This window comes from Mytilus trossulus, chromosome 1 (genome assembly GCF_036588685.1).
Source record: "Mytilus trossulus isolate FHL-02 chromosome 1, PNRI_Mtr1.1.1.hap1, whole genome shotgun sequence".
Lineage (NCBI taxonomy): Eukaryota > Metazoa > Mollusca > Bivalvia > Mytilida > Mytilidae > Mytilus > Mytilus trossulus.
The window spans coordinates 83,410,989-83,430,883 of record NC_086373.1 but is presented as its reverse complement, the minus strand read 5'-3'; the positions used below and the strand labels follow the sequence as shown (position 1 = coordinate 83,430,883).

Sequence of the window (19,895 nt, the reverse complement as noted above, 5' to 3'; positions counted from 1 at the left end):
TTGAGTTTTTGTCAGATTTTCGGAATTCTCTGGTTTTATCCATTTAAATGCCTTGAAAAAATTTGCCTGGTGACCCCCATTTTTCTTTTTGAAATTCTTTACCATGTATAATGATAAGCCATCTGTTAAAGTCTTATAAAATTTTAATTACTTTTTAACCGTTTTTGAGAACTTTAACTTGTCAATGACAAAGCTATGAAAAGTCAAGAGAGAATATTTTCCCGCCAAAATGTCAATGGCTCATATCTCGAAATCAAGCACGGTGACCTATATATTTTTTTTTGGCTTTTTGGCTTCCTTTATTAATTCCTTATCTATATAAACTAATGTTTTGAAAAGTTAATTACTTTGAAACTAAGAATCAAGCTCCCTTAAAGCAAATGTTTTATTTTTTTCAATTGTGGACAATCTTGAAACCCATATACATAAATGTTGTTATGTTTAATGTGTTTTTGGCTTCCATATCTTAGGTGTTCATGAAAAGGTTAATCAAGCCTCAAAGTCATCTGTTAACTTCAGTATTTATTTGTGCCTTGAAACAGTAAACTATTGGTATATGTTGAGGAAAGAGAGGTGTTCAATCATATCTGTTACTAAATACAGATTACATAATGAAATGTAATTTTAAACTATCATCAAATTTATAACAGTTTGGCTCTGCTCAATAAGAAAGGGTAACACTGATTAATATTTTTTTTTTATTTATTTCCATATATTAATATTGGTCATGAAGTTTTTAAGGCTGTTTCCTTAAAAGATTCAAACATATGATATAAACTGTGCTTGGCAGACGTCTGTCCATATTCTTCTTTCAATTTGTCAAAATTGGCTCCAAGGTCATTTGACAATATGGCTAAGCGACTTTCTTCTGCTGCTTCAGATACTTCCTGTTAAAATAGAAAAATATTTTATCACAACACTAAAAGGAATGCAGTGGCAGGAAAACTTTTAAGAAATTAATTGAGTAATTCAAAGAAAATTGAACTGCGCTGGAAGGCAATATAAAAAAATTCAATATGTAATGTGTAATATGTAATGTGTAATATGTGTAATATGTAATGTGTAATATGTAATGTGTAATATGTAATGTGTAATATGTAATGTGTAATATGTAATGTGTAATATGTGTAATATGTAATGTGTAATATGTAATGTGTAATATGTGTAATATGTAATGTGAAATATGTAATGTGTAATATGTGTAATATGTAATGTGTAATATGTAATGTGTAATATGTAATGTGTAATATGTAATGTGTAATATGTAATGTGTAATATGTAATGTGTAATATGTAATGTGTAATATGTAATGTGTAATATGTGTAATATGTAATGTGTAATATGTAATGTGTAATATGTGTAATATGTAATGTGAAATATGTAATGTGTAATATGTGTAATATGTAATGTGTAATATGTAATGTGTTGGAAAGACCACCTGTATCAAGTACAATCATCAGAAGTAAGGATACTTTAATAAGTTTTAAGTACACATTTTAATATACTTTGCAGATGTAGAGTTAATATTGAAGGATTATTTATATTGTACATTTGACAATAATAATAAAACTAACATGAAATTGACAGCATAAGATGACCCAACAAAGTTAACCATAAAAGACTGCAAATAAGAGACCAACTATTCATAACTTGAAATGAATATGTATACACTCATGTATGATAAAATTAAGAACGGAATTGAGATACATTATTGTAAGTTTAGTACCAAGAATATACATGTTGTTCCTACCTTGATGATTGCTGCTTTTTGTTTTTTTGCCATTTCATCCTGTTGAGAAAGTGATATATGTGGTGTGTTATACAATAACTCCAGTCTGACAGAAAGTGAGTGAGCTCTGGAATCTTTTAATGATATTCTCACCTACAAAATATAGCATAAAAGATAGATGAGCGTGTTTTCTTGTGCAAATGAACTTAACTTGAAATTAAATAAATGGAGAATGAGTCCCCATGGATACACATGATGTCCCAGCTTGCATAAGAACGTCATAAAGGGACACAACTCAAAAACAATTAAAAACCAATTGTTCAGAGAACAATTGAAGGTCTTTCCACTAGTAAAGAGCTATTTTGATATTGAAATATGAAAAATCAGTTTAAAATGTTAGTTCCTATGGCTTTATGATGTATTTATATGAATTTAAAGCAAAGGTCAAAATCTAGAACGTCCTTTTAACCTATGACCTTGACCTCAATTTCAAGGTCACAAACCAAGGACCTTAAATCATAAGACCCAAGGTCTTTAATATGTTTGGTTAATGAGTAATACCACTTTACACGTAATTCTAAATGTAAGATGGACAAAAACTCCCATTTATTGTATGCGCACCCTTTCAACCAAAATATACAAGTAAGGACATGTCGCAACTAACAATTTAGGAAAAAATATTTGTCGATATGTCATACGGTATTTGAAAATAAGTGAAAATAAGCCAAAATCAAATTTTAGAATATGACCTTGACCTTTGACCTTGACCTTATTTTCATTTTTTTGGACCAAGGATCTCAAATCAAGAGACCCTAGGTCTCTATCACTTATGGTTTACCAGTTAGAAATGCATATCACCTATATCAAATACATAAGGGGGAATAACTCTCATATGGAGTCTCTGGATAGCTTCGGTCCAAATGAATATCCTAATCCTGAAGATGTAACGAGCAATTTGGTGAAATAAATTTGTCGTAATCTTTAACGGTTGCGAAGGAGTAGTGGCCACAAGAAAAACAGTGTTTGGGGAGATAACTCTTATAACGTAAAGTATTTTGTTACGAGGTTGTAAATTTTTAAAGCGTATAAACTATACGATATCATATTCCAAATATCTAAGCGACATCTTTGGAAACATCAATACTACGCAAGAAAAAAATTAGGCGGAAGAAAAAAAAAAATAATAATTAAAAACCAATTGTTCAAAGAACAATTGAAGGTCTTTCCACAAGTAAAGTTCTATTTTATTATAAAAATATTAAAAATCAATCTAAAATGTCAGTTCCTATGACTTTATAATGTATAAATATGAATTTAATGCAAAGGTCAAAATCTAGAACGTCCTATTAACCTTTGACCTTGACCTCAATTTCAAGGTCACTAACCAAGGACCTCAAATAAAAAGACCCTAGGTCTGTTATATGTATGGTTAATGAGTTATATCACTTTAGGCATAATTTTAAATATAAGATGGGCGAAAACTCTCATTTATTGTTTACGCACCCTTCCAACCAAAATTTATGAGTTACAACATGTCGCAACTCACAATTTAGTAAAAATAATTTTTCAATATCTTTCATGGTTGTTGAAAATAAGAGAAAATAAGCCAAAATCAAAATTAAGAATATGACCTTGACCTTTGACCTTGACCTTATTTTCATTTTTTTGGACCAAATATCTTAAATCCAAAGACCCTAGGCCTATATCACTGATGGTTTACCAGTTAGAAAAGCATATCATTTATATCAAATGCATAAGGGGAAATAACTCTCATATGGAGTCTCCGGAAAGCTTCGGTTCAAATGAATATCCTAATCCTGAAGAAGTAACGAGCAATTTGGTAAAAAAAATTTGTCGTAATCTTTTACGGTTGCGAAGGAGTAGTGGCCACAAGAAAAACAGTGTTTGGGGAGATAACTCTTACAACGTAAAGTATTTTGTTACGCAGTTGTAAATTTTTAAAGCGTATAAACTATACAACATCATATTCCAAATATCTAAGCGACATCTTTTGAAACATCAATACTACGCAAGAAAAAAATTTAGGCGGAAGAAAAAAAAAAAAAAAAATAATAATAATCTGAACAAATTCAATAGGTCTTTCCACGGAAAAGTGGAAAGACCTAATAATCAGAACAAACCCTATAGGTCTTTCCACGGAAAGGTGGAAAGACCTAATAATCAGAACAAATTCAATAGGTCTTTCCACGGAAAGGTGGAAAGACCTAATAATAATAATAATTAAAAACCAATTGTTCAGAGAACAATTGTAGGTCTTTCCACTAGTAAAGATCTATTTTGATATTGAAATATGAAAAATCAGTTTAAAATGTTAGTTCCTATGGTTTTATGATGTATTTATATGAATTTAAAGCAAAGGTCAAAATCTAGAAGGTCATATTAACCTATGACCTTGACTGCAATTTCAAGTTCACAAACCAAGGACCTTAAATCAAAAGAACCTAGGTCTACAATATGTTTGTTTTTTTAGTAATATCACTTTACGCGTAATTCTAAATGTCAGATGGGCAAAAACTCCCATTTATTGTCTGTGCACCCTTTCAACCAAAATATACAAGTAAGGACATGTCGCAACTAACAATTTAAGGAAAAATTATTTGTCGATATGTCATAAGGTATTTGAAAATAAATGAAAATAAGCAAAAAAAATAAAAAAAAAAAATTTAGAATATGACCTTGACCTTTGACCTTGACCTCATTTTTTGATTTTTTGGACCAAGGACCTCGAATTTAAAGACCCTATGTCTTTATCACTTATGGTTTACAATTTAGAAAAGCATATCACTTAATTAAATGGAAAAGGGGGAATAACTCTCATATGGAGTCTCCGTAAAGCTTCGGTCCAAATGAATATCCTAATCCTGAAGTTGTAACGAGCAATTTGGTAAACTAAATTTGTCGTTATCTTTAACGGTTGCGAAGGAGTAGTGGCCACAAGAAAAAACGTGTTTGGGGAGATAACTCTTACAACGTAAAGTATTTTGTTACGCAGTTGTAAATTTTAAAGCGTATAAACTATACGATACCATATTCCAAATATCTAAGCGACATCTTTTGAAACATCAATACTACGCAAGAAAAAAAATTAGGCGGAAGAAAAAAAAAAAAAATAATTAAAAACCAATTGTTCAGAGAACAATTGTAGGTCTTTCCACTAGTAAAGATCTATTTTGATATTGAAATATGAAAAATCAGTTTAAAATGTTAGTTCCTATGGTTTTATGATGTATTTATATGAATTTAAAGCAAAGGTCAAAATCTAGAACGTCATATTAACCTATGACCTTGACCTCAATTTCAAGTTCACAAACCAAGGACCTTAAATCAAAAGACCCTAGGTCTTAAATATGTTTGGTTTATTAGTAATATCACTTTACGCGTAATTCTAAATGTAAGATGGGCAAAAACTCCCATTTATTGTCTGCGCACCCTTTCAACCAAAATATACAAGTAAGGACATGTCGCAACTAACAATTTATGAAAAATTATTGGTCGATATGTCATAAGGTATTTGAAAAGAATTGAAAATAAGCCAAAATCAAAATTTAGAATATGACCTTGACCTTTGACCTTGACCTCATAATTATTTTTTTGGACCAAGGACCTAAAATCTAAAGACCCTATGTCTTTATCACTTATGGTTTTCCATTTAGAAATGCATATCACTTAAGTAAATGGAAAAGGGGGAATAACTCTCATATGGAGTCTCCGTAAAGCTTGGGTCCAAATGAATATCCTAATCCTGAAGATGTAACGAGCAATTTGGTAAAATAAATTTGTCGTAATCTTTAACGGTTGCGAAGGAGTAGTGGCCACAAGAAAAACAGTGTTTGGGGAGATAACTCTTACAACGCAAAGTATTTTGTTACGCAGTTGTGAATTTTTAAAGCGTATAAACTATACGATATCATATTCCAAATATCCAAGCGACATCTTTTGAAACATCAATACTACGCAAGAAAAAAATTAAGGCGGAAGAAAAAAAAAAAAAAAAATAATAATAATCAGAACAAATTCAATAGGTCTTTCCACGGAAAGGTGGAAAGACCTAATAATAATTAAAAATCAATTGTTCAGAGAACAATTGTAGGTCTTTCCACTAGTAAAGATCTATTTTGATATTGAAATATGAAAAATCAGTTTAAAATGTTAGTTCCTATGGTTTTATGATGTATTTATATGAATTTAAAGCAAAGGTCAAAATCTAGAAAGTCATATTAACCTATGACCTTGACCTCAATTTCAAGTTCACAAACCAAGGACCTTAAATCAAAAGACCCTAGGTTTTAAATATGTTTGGTTTATTAGTAATATCACTTTACGCGTAATTCTAAATGTAAGATGGGCAAAAACTCCCATTTATTGTCTGCACACCCTTTCAACCAAAATATACAAGTAAGGACATGTCGCAACTAACAATTTATGAAAAATTATTTGTCGATATGTCATAAGGTATTTGAAAATAATGAAAATAAGCCAAAATCAAAATTTAGAATATGACCTTGACCTTTGACCTTGACCTCATTTTTATTTTTTTGGACCAAGGACCTCAAATCTAAAGACCCTATGTCTTTATCACTTATGGTTTTCCATTTAGAAATGCATATCACTTAAATAAATGGAAAAGAGGGAATAACTCTCATATGGAGTCTCCGTAGAGCTTCGGTCCAAATGAATACCCTAATCCTGAAGATGTAACCAGCAATTTGGTAAAATAAATTTGTCGTAATCCTTTATGTTTACGAAGGAGTAGTGGCCACAAGAAAAACAGTGTTTGGGGAGATAACTCTTACAACGTAAAGTTTTTTGTTATGTTGTTGTAAATTTTTAAAGCGTATAAACTATACGATATCATATTCCAAATATCTAAGCGACATCTTTTGAAACATCAATACTACGCAAGAAAAAAAATTAGGCGGAAGAAAAAAAAAAAAAAAAATAATAATAATCAGAACAAATTCAATAGGTCTTTCCACGGAAAAGTGGAAAGACCTAATAATAATAATAATCAGAACAAATTCAATAGGTCTTTCCACGGAAAGGTGGAAAGACCTAATAAAAGTGACACTACCCAAATCAGTACTTGATCTAAGTTTTGTGGTGATAAGTAATTGTGTATCGGTTTCATAATGTTTGGATTGGGCAAACTTAAGTAACATAACGGAAACTAAAAATTTGCAATTTTTTCGATTAATAAAGGGGCATAACTTGAAAACGGAAAAAGTAACACTACCCAAATTCAAATTGATCTGTGGTAATAAGCATTGTGTATAAGTTTTGTAAAATTTGGTTGAGGCAACTTAAGTTAGAGAACAGAATCTAAATATTTGGCATGTATTTTTCATTTATAAAGAAGCATCATAACTGGAGAATGGTTAAAGTGACCCAACCAAAATTCAAATTTTATCTTTATTTTGTGGAAAAATGTATTGTGTATAAGTTTGATAACATTCAGTTGAGGAAAACTTATGTTAGAGTATGGAAACTAAATTTTTTGCCAGTTTTACATTTATAAAGGGGCATTACTCTAATACGGTTAAAGTGACGCCACCAAAACTCAAAGTTGATCTTTGTTTTGTGGAAATAAGTATTGTATATAAGTTTCATCACATGTGGTTGAGGCAAACTTAAGTAAGAGAAAGGAAACTAAAATTTTTGAAAGTTTTTCATTTGAATCTGGAACCGTTAGAGCGACACTATCAAAATTAAAATCTGATCTGTATTTTGAGGTAATAAGCATTGTGTTACATAACATTGGGTTGAGGCAAACTTTAGTTAGAGACCAGACACTCAAAATTTTGCAATTTTTCCATTTATAAAGTGGCATTACTCTAGAATGGTTAGAGTGACGCTACCAAAATTTTGATTGATCTGTATTTCAAGGTGATAAGCCTTGTGTATAGTTTGATAACATTTGGTTGAGGCAAACCCAAGTAAGGGAATGGAAACAAATTTTAAGAACAGAAGGACTAGGGTAAAACTTAATGACTTAATACGTGTATTAATGGGCATAAAAAGAAAAAGTATCAGCTCAATAGTAACAAAGTGTTTTCAGTTTTACACAATTTAGAAAAATAAGGTAAAACAATACAAAAATATGTATACAAATATCCTCGAGTGTGGGAGTTATGGCTTTTATTTGTGAGATAGTAAAACAAAACAAAAAAGAATGGTATTTATCACTTATGCACAAGACACATGACATAAAAGACAATAGACCAAATTGCTCTTAGAACATATGTTCAGTCTTATAAGTCATCTTGAAATAAAGATCCTTCCATTCATTATTCATTTCAATCTTTGTGGAGTTATTTTAGATGATAAGCAAAATTTTTACAACAATGATTGACACCAAGGAGTGACACCAGCTCATTTGGCAAGGAGATCTAATAAATGGACATTATTCTGCATAATATATATAATGTCCACACAGACTTACAGTGATATGGTCAAGTAATGTATAAGTCTGGGAATCATACATATTGTTGACAATAATGGAGTGGTCAGTTCTCTGTATAGTGCCACCTGTCCACTCTGGTTCAACCCCAGGTTGTACATGAATCACTTGTCCATCTTTACTCCTCAGATAAACAGGTCCTTTAATTCCATACCTAAAAGCATAAATCAAATGGTAATATAAGTTTTAGAACTCCAACAGACAGATTGCATATTCAGATTCAATACATTAGTGAAAGCTATTTACAACAGAACTTTTTCCATTAAAATGGGAATACTTTCTAATTAAAATGTCAAAGGTTATATGCATTTATTTCTTATAAGAAAAATTGCAAAACTATGAGCAAATCCGCTATTGATATGTACATGTATCTTAACAAGGGGAGACAATTAGCTAAGCAGAATCACAAGATTATACAAAGTCAAGTAGCAATTTCAACTGTAAATACAACTATAACAGACGAAAAAACTTGTCCAGGCCACCGTTTCACAAAGCCTTCTCAACTTACGATGATCGTATCAGTTTACGATCGGTTTACGTGTGGTTCTACGTTCCCATTACGTGTGTTTCTCAAAAGGCATCGTAAAGAACTACTAAGTTGATCGCAAGTTACGTCGTGTTTATCATCGTAAGTGTATCGTAGACCGAAAAGAGTGCTTTCTTTCACGTCCACACTTTTATCGAGTATGGCGTGCCAAATAAACATTTTTAAAAATAATTATTATGGATGGCGAATTATGGCGATATTTGTATATCAACATTAATACAACTAAAGGATTTTAGTCCGTTTTCAATATTAATTCAAGATAAATGACGCTTACAGTCATAGGACAAAAGTGAATTCCAACTCAAAAAATGTCCGATCATTTGAACTAAAATCGGTATTTTTCAAAAAAATATTACCAAGAAAGTCTATGAGTGATTTTTATAAAATAGATACCATAAGATGCAGAAATGTCTGAAGTTTAATTGTTTATTTGGCCATATTTTTAGTGAGGTTCTTTTTCATTATTAAATAGGTTAAACACAAATTATTCTTTTTACGATTTTAATTTGTTTAGAATACATAGCAAACTTTGCCGTTGGTCAAGCAATATTTTTCTTTGTGTTCACCTTGTCAGTAATTTAAAATACATATTAAATACATATATTAACAACACTTTGTACCAATATTCTTTTTGGAGACAAAAACAGTCAAATATATTCAACGAAACTATCCGACACAGTGAGGGTCTAGATAAGGGGCAACGAAAAAGGGGGGCGCGTTTCTTTGGTCTGTAATTCTTTTAGCCATTCTTATCTTTTTCGGCATTAAGAATATGCTTATACTTTGAATTATGTGTCCCTTTAGAATTTGCACTACACAAAAGAAACCATTTATCAATTTTGTTAAATGTTTAATTGAAACGAAACACAGAAAAATATAAATATTTTAACTTAGCTTACTTGTAACAATTTTTAAAAGCAGTAGATTAGATGAAATTAAATATATCTGATCTTATCTAGTTTGTAATATATGAGGAAAAAGTAATGAGAAGCTAGCGCTGAGCATAAAGTTTTATAACATATATGTAGCATTATTAGTTATCCGACATTAAGAGTTATCTGGAATCTGACAAAGTAAAAATTTTATCATCAGAACAGATTAGATTTATTATTGATAGCCCAATATAGAAAAAACAGGCTTATCAACAAAATCGTTTGGACGATTTTAATTTTTTTAACTTTTATTTGTAAAACCCCCAAAAAAGCAAAAACAATGTCTTCCGTCTTCGAGCATTCGTCTTCCAGATCTATATATAAAATATATAAAATATATATTTTTTTAATTTTTTTTAAAAATTGGAATGAATAATGGATCTCTCAAACTTAGGACGCATGAATCATTCCGGCGAAAGAATATAAATTTTCAAATTATAAAGAATCTAAGTACTCTCAGATCTATTCATTGTGACTTTTTTCGTCGGGATGTATAAGTACCCGGCCTTGTCCACATGTATTTTGTCCATCTGATGAGTTAAGCCTTTTTCAACTGATTTTTATAATTCGTTGTTATGTTGTACTGTAATACCACTGTCCGGGCCAGGTTAGGGGGGGGGGGGGGGTTGGCCGATTCCGCTAACATGTTTAACCCCATCACATTATCACATTATTTAATGTGCATGTTCCTAGTCAGAAGCCTGTAATTCAGCGGTTGTCGTTTGTTTATGTGTTACATATTTGTTTTTTGTTCATAAATAAGGCCGTTAGTTTTCTCGTTTGAATTCTTTTACAGTCTTATCGGGGCCTTTTATAGCCAACTATGCGGTATGGACTTTGCTCATTGTTGAAAGCCGTACGGTGACCTATAGTTGTTCATGTTCGAGTCATTTTGTGGGTAGTTGTCTCATTGCCGCAATCATACCAAACATTCTTTTTTATAAGGTTTCAACTCCATTAGACACAGTTGATCTTCGTCTGCACGATTTGGCTATTTATTAGGTTCTATTTGGTCTGATAGCTCTTCAACTGTTTCTGTTCTTTGTTTGCATGCTTCGTTCCAAAAATCGAGAATTATAGCTCTTTGATTGTATGACTAGTTGTTGTATGGGTTTTTTTTCAGCTGTACAGAGCTTTTTGTTGTCAATGGTTATTTTTGTCGGAACTCTTTCACGAAATTTCATTGTTGTAATTATTATTGACACAATGTAGGAGAAGGATGTAAGGTTAACTTCATGTAAGTCTCGAATAGTGGACAAAAATACTGATGCTTATTTAAAATGAACATAATTTGCATGGCTAAAATCAGTGAACCAGTTCTGATAAGGAATAGTCCAACATTTCATTCCAAATGATATACGTATATCAATATTTAATTTGGTATGCAGAAAACGCAGAGTATAGTTATTTTGTCAAATTTACTTTATATTCTCTCTCTTTTTTCTCTCTTTTTTTTTTGGGGGGGGGGGGGGGGGGGGGGGGTATTATCGTCTATGCTGTAAACCTAATTCACAAACTCAGATATCTTGGGTTATTTCAAATAAATATCTGGTACATGTACTAGTATTCAAGCGCCTATTAATGGGATAGAATGCTTAATACTATAAGAGGATCCACAAGTAGAGTTTTGGTGGTCTCTTTTAAAAGTCGGTGCATTAGAATATTATGCTACAACCAACCAATGAAAAGGGTTGCCTACTAAGTATATAAAAGCTAAAGAATATGCAAAGCATGTAATTTTTACGACGCAGGAGTTCGGGTTAGAGGGGTTCCCAACCGTGAATATTAAATACATGTGTAATATATACCGATTTGATTGGCCGATAAATGTTTTAACACACGACGCCATCAATTTACGTAAATATTTTAGAAATATACAGACGATATTTCGCAATCCATGGCTCCTAGGAAAGTTTCTTGTAGTGTTACGTAAAGCGGGGAATACGCGTTTATGTATTTAAAAATTGGTAATTTTAAATGATTATAACTTTGTTTACATTTAGACTTCTTCCTTTTTTTCCTAGATTGTTACATTATTTGGAGAGTTGCTATTTAATGTTATTTTTTTGTATCGTTTTTGTATCGTTTCTATCAAATTTTATTTTTATATTAAAACTAGAAATTGACCTGTTGTCTCACTAGCTGTTTTTTTTTTCTAGAAAAAAATCCTAAATATTTTTTTAACTTTTCATCCACATTTTGTCGGCTTTAATTCAGTGAGCAATATTGAATTTCATGCTAAATACAGACGCTTACCATATTAAATAAACGCGACCTATTAAAATAGTCAAAACAATAAGTTTTTATTCCAATTACAATTGATTTTTTTATATCAATTCGAGATTTATGTCGTGTTGATCTGTAATATATTTATTTGCATTAAAACTTGACCTTAAAATCTGACAGATCGTACGCGAACAGTCCGACGTATGCCGTGTATTTTGAAATAGTACGCGTACGGTACAAATACTCATATGGTCTAGAACATAGACATCTATCTATATTGTTGAAAACTATACTATACTATGTTGCCTTCTGGATGTTCTTAGTTCGTCTTTGTCATTTGATTGCTGTTTTATTAACGTATAACCTACAAATCCAAACGGCTATTGTCTATAGAATAATTGTCTTTCTTTCCCTAAATAACATATATGCTTAAAAGAAGACGGACCGAGGAGAGATGTGCACAGGTACTTGTTTCGATCTATTAAATAATAAAGTAAACAGAAAAAAATGCCTCACTTTTCAATCTTTAACTTCCCCTCCCCCTTCCAAATTATTTTTCTACTGTATTAATTTTTGAAGACATGTCGCATCTACACAAAATCTTATTGATCTGCAGCTTACCCTCTATTAGTTTTGGTATATATGATCTACATTAAATTCGATCCAAAAATAGTCACTCGAAAGGCATATATAATATATATCTTAATAGTTGCAATAAGTTCCATCTATAACCACGAAACTAATTACAGTCAGATATTTATTGCGATATTCTTATTTTAAAAAATACATTTCTTTTTTGGACGAAATTACAAAGAATAATTATTATCTGGTTTGACTGTGAAACACTGATTTCAGATTTATATTGTACACATAGCTTTAAAATGGGAATAAAACATCCTTCTATAAACGTTTTATCGATTACCACTGTGTCTGTAGTGATATAATTATAAATAGATTTCAGAACGCGGACGTGATAGAAAGCCTATTTATCAAATTGTCAAGACGGACGCCGGTAGGAAAAAAAGTAAAATCACAAAAATACTGAACTCAGGAAAATCAATTTGGAAAGTCCATAATCACATGTCAAAATCAAAAAACAAAACGCATCAAAAACGAATGGACAAGAACTGTCATATTCCTGACTTGGAAATAAGATGAGTAAAAAGTGATTATAAATACCTAGGATTTGGAAATTGCATTATGTAAGTTGCTTGTATATACAAATAATCAAACGAAAATATACTTTAATTAAGTGTAGTTCTATAATATTGACGATTCTTCTTCGTCTTCTAACATTTGAGGCATCTTGACCAAGAATAAAGAACGCTGCAGCCATGTTAAATGGATTAATTCATTTTCGTAGAAAAGCTACGATGGAGTTACGACTGGGTATAGCTGTAGTAAGTTACGCATAGGATTTATGCATTATTTACTATCATCTTAACTTACGATGGCTTTGTGAAACGGCTGTAAATCCTACGATTTATTTACGATGGGCTTACGATGACATGTAAACTTACGAAGGCTTTGTGAAACGGTGGCCAGAACTTTGGTGAATTAAACCTTACATATATCAATGTTACCTTGGAATAAATACATAAACACCGTTATTCCTCAGTTGAAAGATGACTGCATCCACAATGCAACATTTATCATTGGAATCTCTGCCTTTAAAATAGAGACATTGGAATAGTTCTTGTGAATCTCTCTGGGCATACTGTGAGGCCTACAATATAAAATAGAGACATTGGAACAGTTCTTGTGAATCTCTCTGGGCATACTGTGAGGCCTACAATATAAAATAGAGACATTAGGACAGTTCTTGTTAATCTCTCTGGGCATACTGTGAGGCCTACAATATAAAATAGAGACATTGGAACAGTTCTTGTGAATCTCTCTGGGCATACTGTGAGGCCTACAATATAAAATAGAGACATTGGAATAGTTCTTGTGAATCTCTCTGGGCATACTATGAGGCCTACAATGTAAAATAGAGACATTGGAACAGTTCTTGTGAATATCTCTGGGCATACTGTGAGGCCTACAATATAAAATAGAGACATTGGAACAGTTCTTGTGAATCTCTCTGGGCATACTGTGAGGCCTACAATATAAAATAGAGACATTGGAACAGTTCTTGTGAATCTCTCTGGGCATACTGTGAGGCCTACAATATAAAATAGAGACATTGGAACAGTTCTTGTGAATCTCTCTGGGCATACTGTGAAGCCTACAATATAAAATAGAGACATTGGAACAGTTCTTGTGAATCTCTCTGGGCATACTGTGAGGCCTACAATATAAAATAGAGACATTGGAACAGTTCTTGTGAATCTCTCTGGGCATACTGTGAGGCCTACAATTTAAAATAGAGACATTGGAATAGTTCTTGTTAATCTCTCTGGGCATACTGTGAGGCCTACAATATAAAATAGAGACATTGGAACAGTTCTTGTGAATCTCTCTGGGCATACTGTGAGGCCTACAATATAAAATAGAGACATTGGAACAGTTCTTGTGAATCTCTCTGGGCATACTGTGAGGTCTACAATATAAAATAGAGACATTGGAACAGTTCTTGTGAATCTCTCTTGGCATACTGTGAGGCCTACAATATAAAATAGAGACATTGGAACAGTTCTTGTGAATCTCTCTGGGCATACTGTGAGGCCTACAATATAAAATAGAGACATTGGAACAGTTCTTGTGAATCTCTCTTGGCATACTGTGAGGCCTACAATATAAAATAGAGACATTGGAACAGTTCTTGTGAATCTCTCTGGGCATACTGTGAGGCCTACAATATAAAATAAGAGACATTGGAATAGTTCTTGTGAATCTCTCTGGGCATACTGTGAGGCCTACAATATAAAATAGAGACATTGGAACAGTTCTTGTGAATCTCTCTGGGCATACTGTGAGGCCTACAATATAAAATAGAGACATTGGAACAGTTCTTGTGAATCTCTCTGGGCATACTGTGAGGCCTACAATATAAAATAGAGACATTGGAACAGTTCTTGTGAATCTCTCTTGGCATACTGTGAGGCCTACAATATAAAATAGAGACATTGGAACAGTTCTTGTGAATCTCTCTGGGCATACTGTGAGGCCTACAATATAAAATAGAGACATTGGAACAGTTCTTGTGAATCTCTCTGGGCATACTGTGAGGCCTACAATATAAAATAGAGACATTGGAACAGTTCTTGTGAATCTCTCTGGGCATAATGTGAGGCCTACAATATAAAATAGAGACATTGGAACAGTTCTTGTGAATCTCTCTGGGCATAATGTGAGGCCTACAATATAAAATAGAGACATTGGAACAGTTCTTGTGAATCTTTCTGGGCATAATGTGAGTCCTACAATATAAAATAGAGACATTGGAACAGTTCTTGTGAATCTCTCTGGGCATAATGTGAAGCCTACAATATAAAATAGAGACATTGGAACAGTTCTTGTGAATCTCTCTGGGCATACTGTGAGGCCTACAATATAAAATAGAGACATTGGAACAGTTCTTGTGAATCTCTCAGGGCATACTGTGAGGCCTACAATATAAAATAGAGACATTGGAACAGTTCTTGTGAATCTCTCTGGGCATACTGTGAGGCCTACAATATAAAATAGAGACATTGGAACAGTTCTTGTGAATCTCTCTGGGCATACTGTGAGGCCTACAATATAAAATAGAGACATTGGAACAGTTCTTGTGAATCTCTCTGGGCATACTGTGAGGCCTACAATATAAAATAGAGACATTGGAACAGTTCTTGTGAATCTCTCTGGGCATAATGTGGAGCCTACAGAATGAAATAGAGACATTGGAACAGTTCTTGTGAATCTCTCTGGGCATACTGTGAGGCCTACAATATAAAATAGAGACATTGGAACAGTTCTTGTGAATCTCTCTGGGCATACTGTGAGGCCTACAACATAAAATAGAGACATTGGAACAGTTCTTGTGAATCTCTCTGTGCATACTGTGAGGCCTACAATATAAAATAGAGACATTGGAACAGGTCTTGTGAATCTCTCTGGGCATACTGTGAGGCCTACAATATAAAATAGAGACATTGGAACAGTTCTTGTGAATCTCTCTTGGCATACTGTGAGGCCTACAATATAAAATAGAGACATTGGAACAGTTCTTGTGAATCTCTCTGGGCATACTGTGAGGCCTACAATATAAAATAGAGACATTGGAACAGTTCTTGTGAATCTCTCTGGGCATACTGTTAGGCCTGCAATTTTTAATACATCAACTTATCATTCAGTATATAGTTATTGTAACTCTGCTTTTTGTACAGTAAAATTGTATTCAAAACTGTACACACATTTTGTGATATACAGTCACTAACTATACAAAGCCTTGTTTGTGATGTGATCAAAATGTTCGTGTAGAAAATTTATATCTAGATAGGATTACAGGTAAACAGAATGTTAACATCACTGAATTGTAGTTGGGGACAAAACAGGATACAAATGAATTGCCAGGATCTACTTTTACCTGTTCATTAGCCTCATACAAATATTCTTATTTTATTCTAAGACAGTGTATGGTTATTTCATATATGATGGTGACCACTGCTTGAAATATGTTAAACAAAATCTCTCTCCTAAACAATAACAAAAGTGAAAATAATCAAAGCTGAAATTATTTTATTTACCCTGTGTTTTTGATTGATATGATCACTCAATTCACTCAACTCTTTGTTTCCTGGTATCTCTAGCTTATCTGCTGCTTCAACTGCAGCCATCAATTGTCTGTGAACCTGAAAATACAGATGCTTTTTTAGTCTCTTCCAATAAAGTATGCAAAGAACAAACAAAATCTCATATAAGTGTCATACACAGATTTCAAGTCATAATCAATCATAGCAGTTTTCTAATTATTTATCAATTCATTTTATCTGCAAAAGTACACATATAATAAAGTTATAAAAAAATGTCATGTTGTTTCAAAAAACATAATGCAAAACTGTTTGTTGACCTCTAGAAGTTAATTTTAACCAGACTTTTGTTGCACTGCTTTCTCAGTAATGTTTATCAAACATCTTTTTTCATTCATATGCACTAAAAAACTGAGTGTATCATATAAATACTAGTAAACAAATGAATTTACCCATAATATTTTAGACCTTTGGTATATAGATAGTCATGCCAGTGGCAAGCATACCACATCTTCTTACTTTTAAAATAAAATAACACATCAAAAAGTAAAGCTTAGCAAACATAAACCATTGATAGGGACAGTGAATATTTTTATATGATCATAATGCTGTGCCAATAGCAAATGTTGACTTACTTATTGGAAAGAATAGGGAACTTCTTTAAAATGAAGCAGTACAAAGGTTATACTCACAACAACATCTGCATATCTTCTGATTGGTGATGTAAAATGAGTATAGAGGTCTAAAGCAAGACCATAATGGAAGAACTGGTCATTAGGCAAAGATCCTGTTGAGAAATATGCTGCATTGGACATGGCCTGTGTCGCCAGTGTTCTCAATAACTGTAAAATAGACATTTTTGTCCAAATTTAAATTAATTAATATAATCTTTTAAGTTGTCCAAAATGAAAAACATGAAGATCTTTTCATTTTGATCCATTACATTTGTTTGTTGTCATAAAAACAGCATCTAATGAAGCAAGGTGTCAGGAAGTTCAGAATTGGTTCAGATTGTAATGTCTTCAAACAGAAGTGAAAAGAATGCTTTTGAATGAATAAATAATACGAGAAAATAGGTGAATAATTCTTAAAGATCAAAGTCAATAAACAGTATGAGTGCAGAATTCTAACTGATAAAGTAGTTTGGCACATTTTTTAGAATTGATTGAATTAGACAGGGGACTCGTCATACTTGTCATTGCTGGTTACATCATGTGTTTCTGTTTCAAGGTTGTACTTTGTCTTGTATTGTCAACCTGGTCAAAATAGATTTTTTCGTAATTTTCCAATCAATCTGTACAAATAACATTGAAATTAAAATTGATTTGTAAACACATGAATAATAGATTGTACTTTGCTGAAGTTTACAACTAGTATAAGAACATGTAAACTACATGGGTTTTAGAGGAAATTTTGGAATTGATATTGTACCTTATTAACAATACTATCTGCAGGGTCTACACATTTATCTAATGATTCTGCCAATGTTTTATTAGAATTGATGTCAACTGCAAATCCTTTCACTTCAGCACAGCTCTTCAAATTTCCAAATTGGTTGTCTCTTGGTAAAGGGTGATGTCTAAGCTGAAGTAAAATTTACACTTAAATACCTAAGACATACGAAAAGACAGTACATGTACTAAAAAAAAAATATTAACATTTTCTTTTCTTTTAAATTTACATGTCATTGTCAATGGCAATGGTTGCATCATTAGTTTGTGTATAACTTTACTTTCAATTTGTAAAATATTTGTGAAATATTTGTGAATTTCAATTTCTAAAATATGCAATAAAGTATTGCTTACTTCTTTCAAAGATTTGCATGTTGATTATGTTTACTTAAATAAATTCATATTCAAAACGTGGTACATCTTAACAAGTAACATTTTTTAATTTATTTTTTTATTTCTTTGAATACAAAATATTTGATTTCTCCACCTACTAATGCACACTGAGAAAATGATTCTGCTATCTTCTTAGCGACCCAATGGTTGGCAAATATCATACATTCAGCTATAGTATCATGTATCTCCATATGCTGTAGAAAAAAATATAAATGTACATCATTGTTAGGTTATAGTAATGGAAAATGCTAATATTTTTTTGTGCTATAGAGATGTCACTTTATAATCTATCACTGGCTATTTCGAAATAAGATGTCTAACTTAGTTTTAGAAAGACATGCAGTGCTATATCACAAATATAATAACATTTGGTTCCTAAGCTTGTCCCCCTTTTTAAAAAATTATACAATCAGTATACAAATGATATTTGCTATTTTTTTTTATTTGGCACAAAATAATTAAAGGGTTGAAAAAAAACATTCCCTCCAGTTACTCATTTTAAAGTTTATATTTTTCTGCCTTTAACCCGATACTGTTATATATATTGTCAGTAAATGTTTCATAAGGCAGTGATTTTGAAAGGGATCATGTAATCAGATAGGGAAAAGAACATTAAAATCTACCAGTAATATTGACTATCCCAGTTAGAAACATTAACCATATCTTTTATAGAGTAAAGCAAACAATAAGTAAAAAATGTAAAGGACTTTTTTATGAAAATATAGATCATATCTTATCATTTTTGTCTTTCTTTTTGAACTTATCTTTTGACACCTTTAACAATCGCTGTTGCATTGTGTTGCTAGACATCATCTTTAATGAAGTCAAAGTTTTATTGGAATATTGGAATGTACTGCAATGGCATCCAAATACCAATAATGTGTATACAAACTTATTCAAATACCAATAATGTGTATAAAAACTTCTTCAAATACCAAATATGTGTATAAAAACTTATTCAAATACCAATAATGTGTATACAAAGTGATTCAAGTACCAAAAATGTGTATAAAAAACTTATAATTGATTTCATGTTCATAACACATATCATTGATAAACTTCTAGAGATTTTTTCGATAAAACATGACTAACATCTTTTGGGGTAAGATCCTCCACACTTTTTGTCTCAGACAACTGAACTTGAACTTCAACACTTTCTAGTTCTAATGCCCCTCCTCTGACCCTCTTTCTCTTCAGTTGCCTTGCTATGGTCATCAATTGATTAACAGCTAATACCAACTCATCTATTCTAAAACAACAATAAACAACAATGACATGGTAATTAAATCAGACAGACAGACAGACAGACGCTTTGGAAATAATTATTTTCTGTGATATAATAAATTAGTTCCCTGTTAAATTTGTCTTTAAATTAGTTGCATTTTAATAGGCATGTAATTTTTTACATGTCATCAAAGATGTTTAATGTTGCTTTAAGTACCAAATGATTTTACTAGAGAATC

The 19,895-nt window shown here is 31.8% G+C and overlaps 1 protein-coding gene across 2 annotated transcripts in view; it reads right to left on the bottom strand.

Moving 5' to 3' along the window:
* Positions 1-705: 705 nt before the first annotated feature.
* Positions 706-19,895, bottom strand: part of LOC134687415 (DIS3-like exonuclease 1) — a 41,775-nt gene continuing 22,585 nt past the window's right edge. For both annotated transcript variants that reach the window (XM_063547701.1, XM_063547711.1), the window contains exons 15-23: positions 19,525-19,681; positions 18,531-18,626; positions 18,020-18,172; positions 17,281-17,430; positions 16,586-16,690; positions 13,496-13,638; positions 8,190-8,361; positions 1,751-1,882; positions 706-887 (exon numbers count right to left, since the gene is read on the bottom strand). In XM_063547701.1, coding sequence (XP_063403771.1) covers positions 726-887; positions 1,751-1,882; positions 8,190-8,361; positions 13,496-13,638; positions 16,586-16,690; positions 17,281-17,430; positions 18,020-18,172; positions 18,531-18,626; positions 19,525-19,681 — 1,270 coding nt within the window. In that variant the 3' untranslated portion in view covers positions 706-725. The remainder of the gene's footprint in view (positions 888-1,750; positions 1,883-8,189; positions 8,362-13,495; positions 13,639-16,585; positions 16,691-17,280; positions 17,431-18,019; positions 18,173-18,530; positions 18,627-19,524; positions 19,682-19,895) is intronic.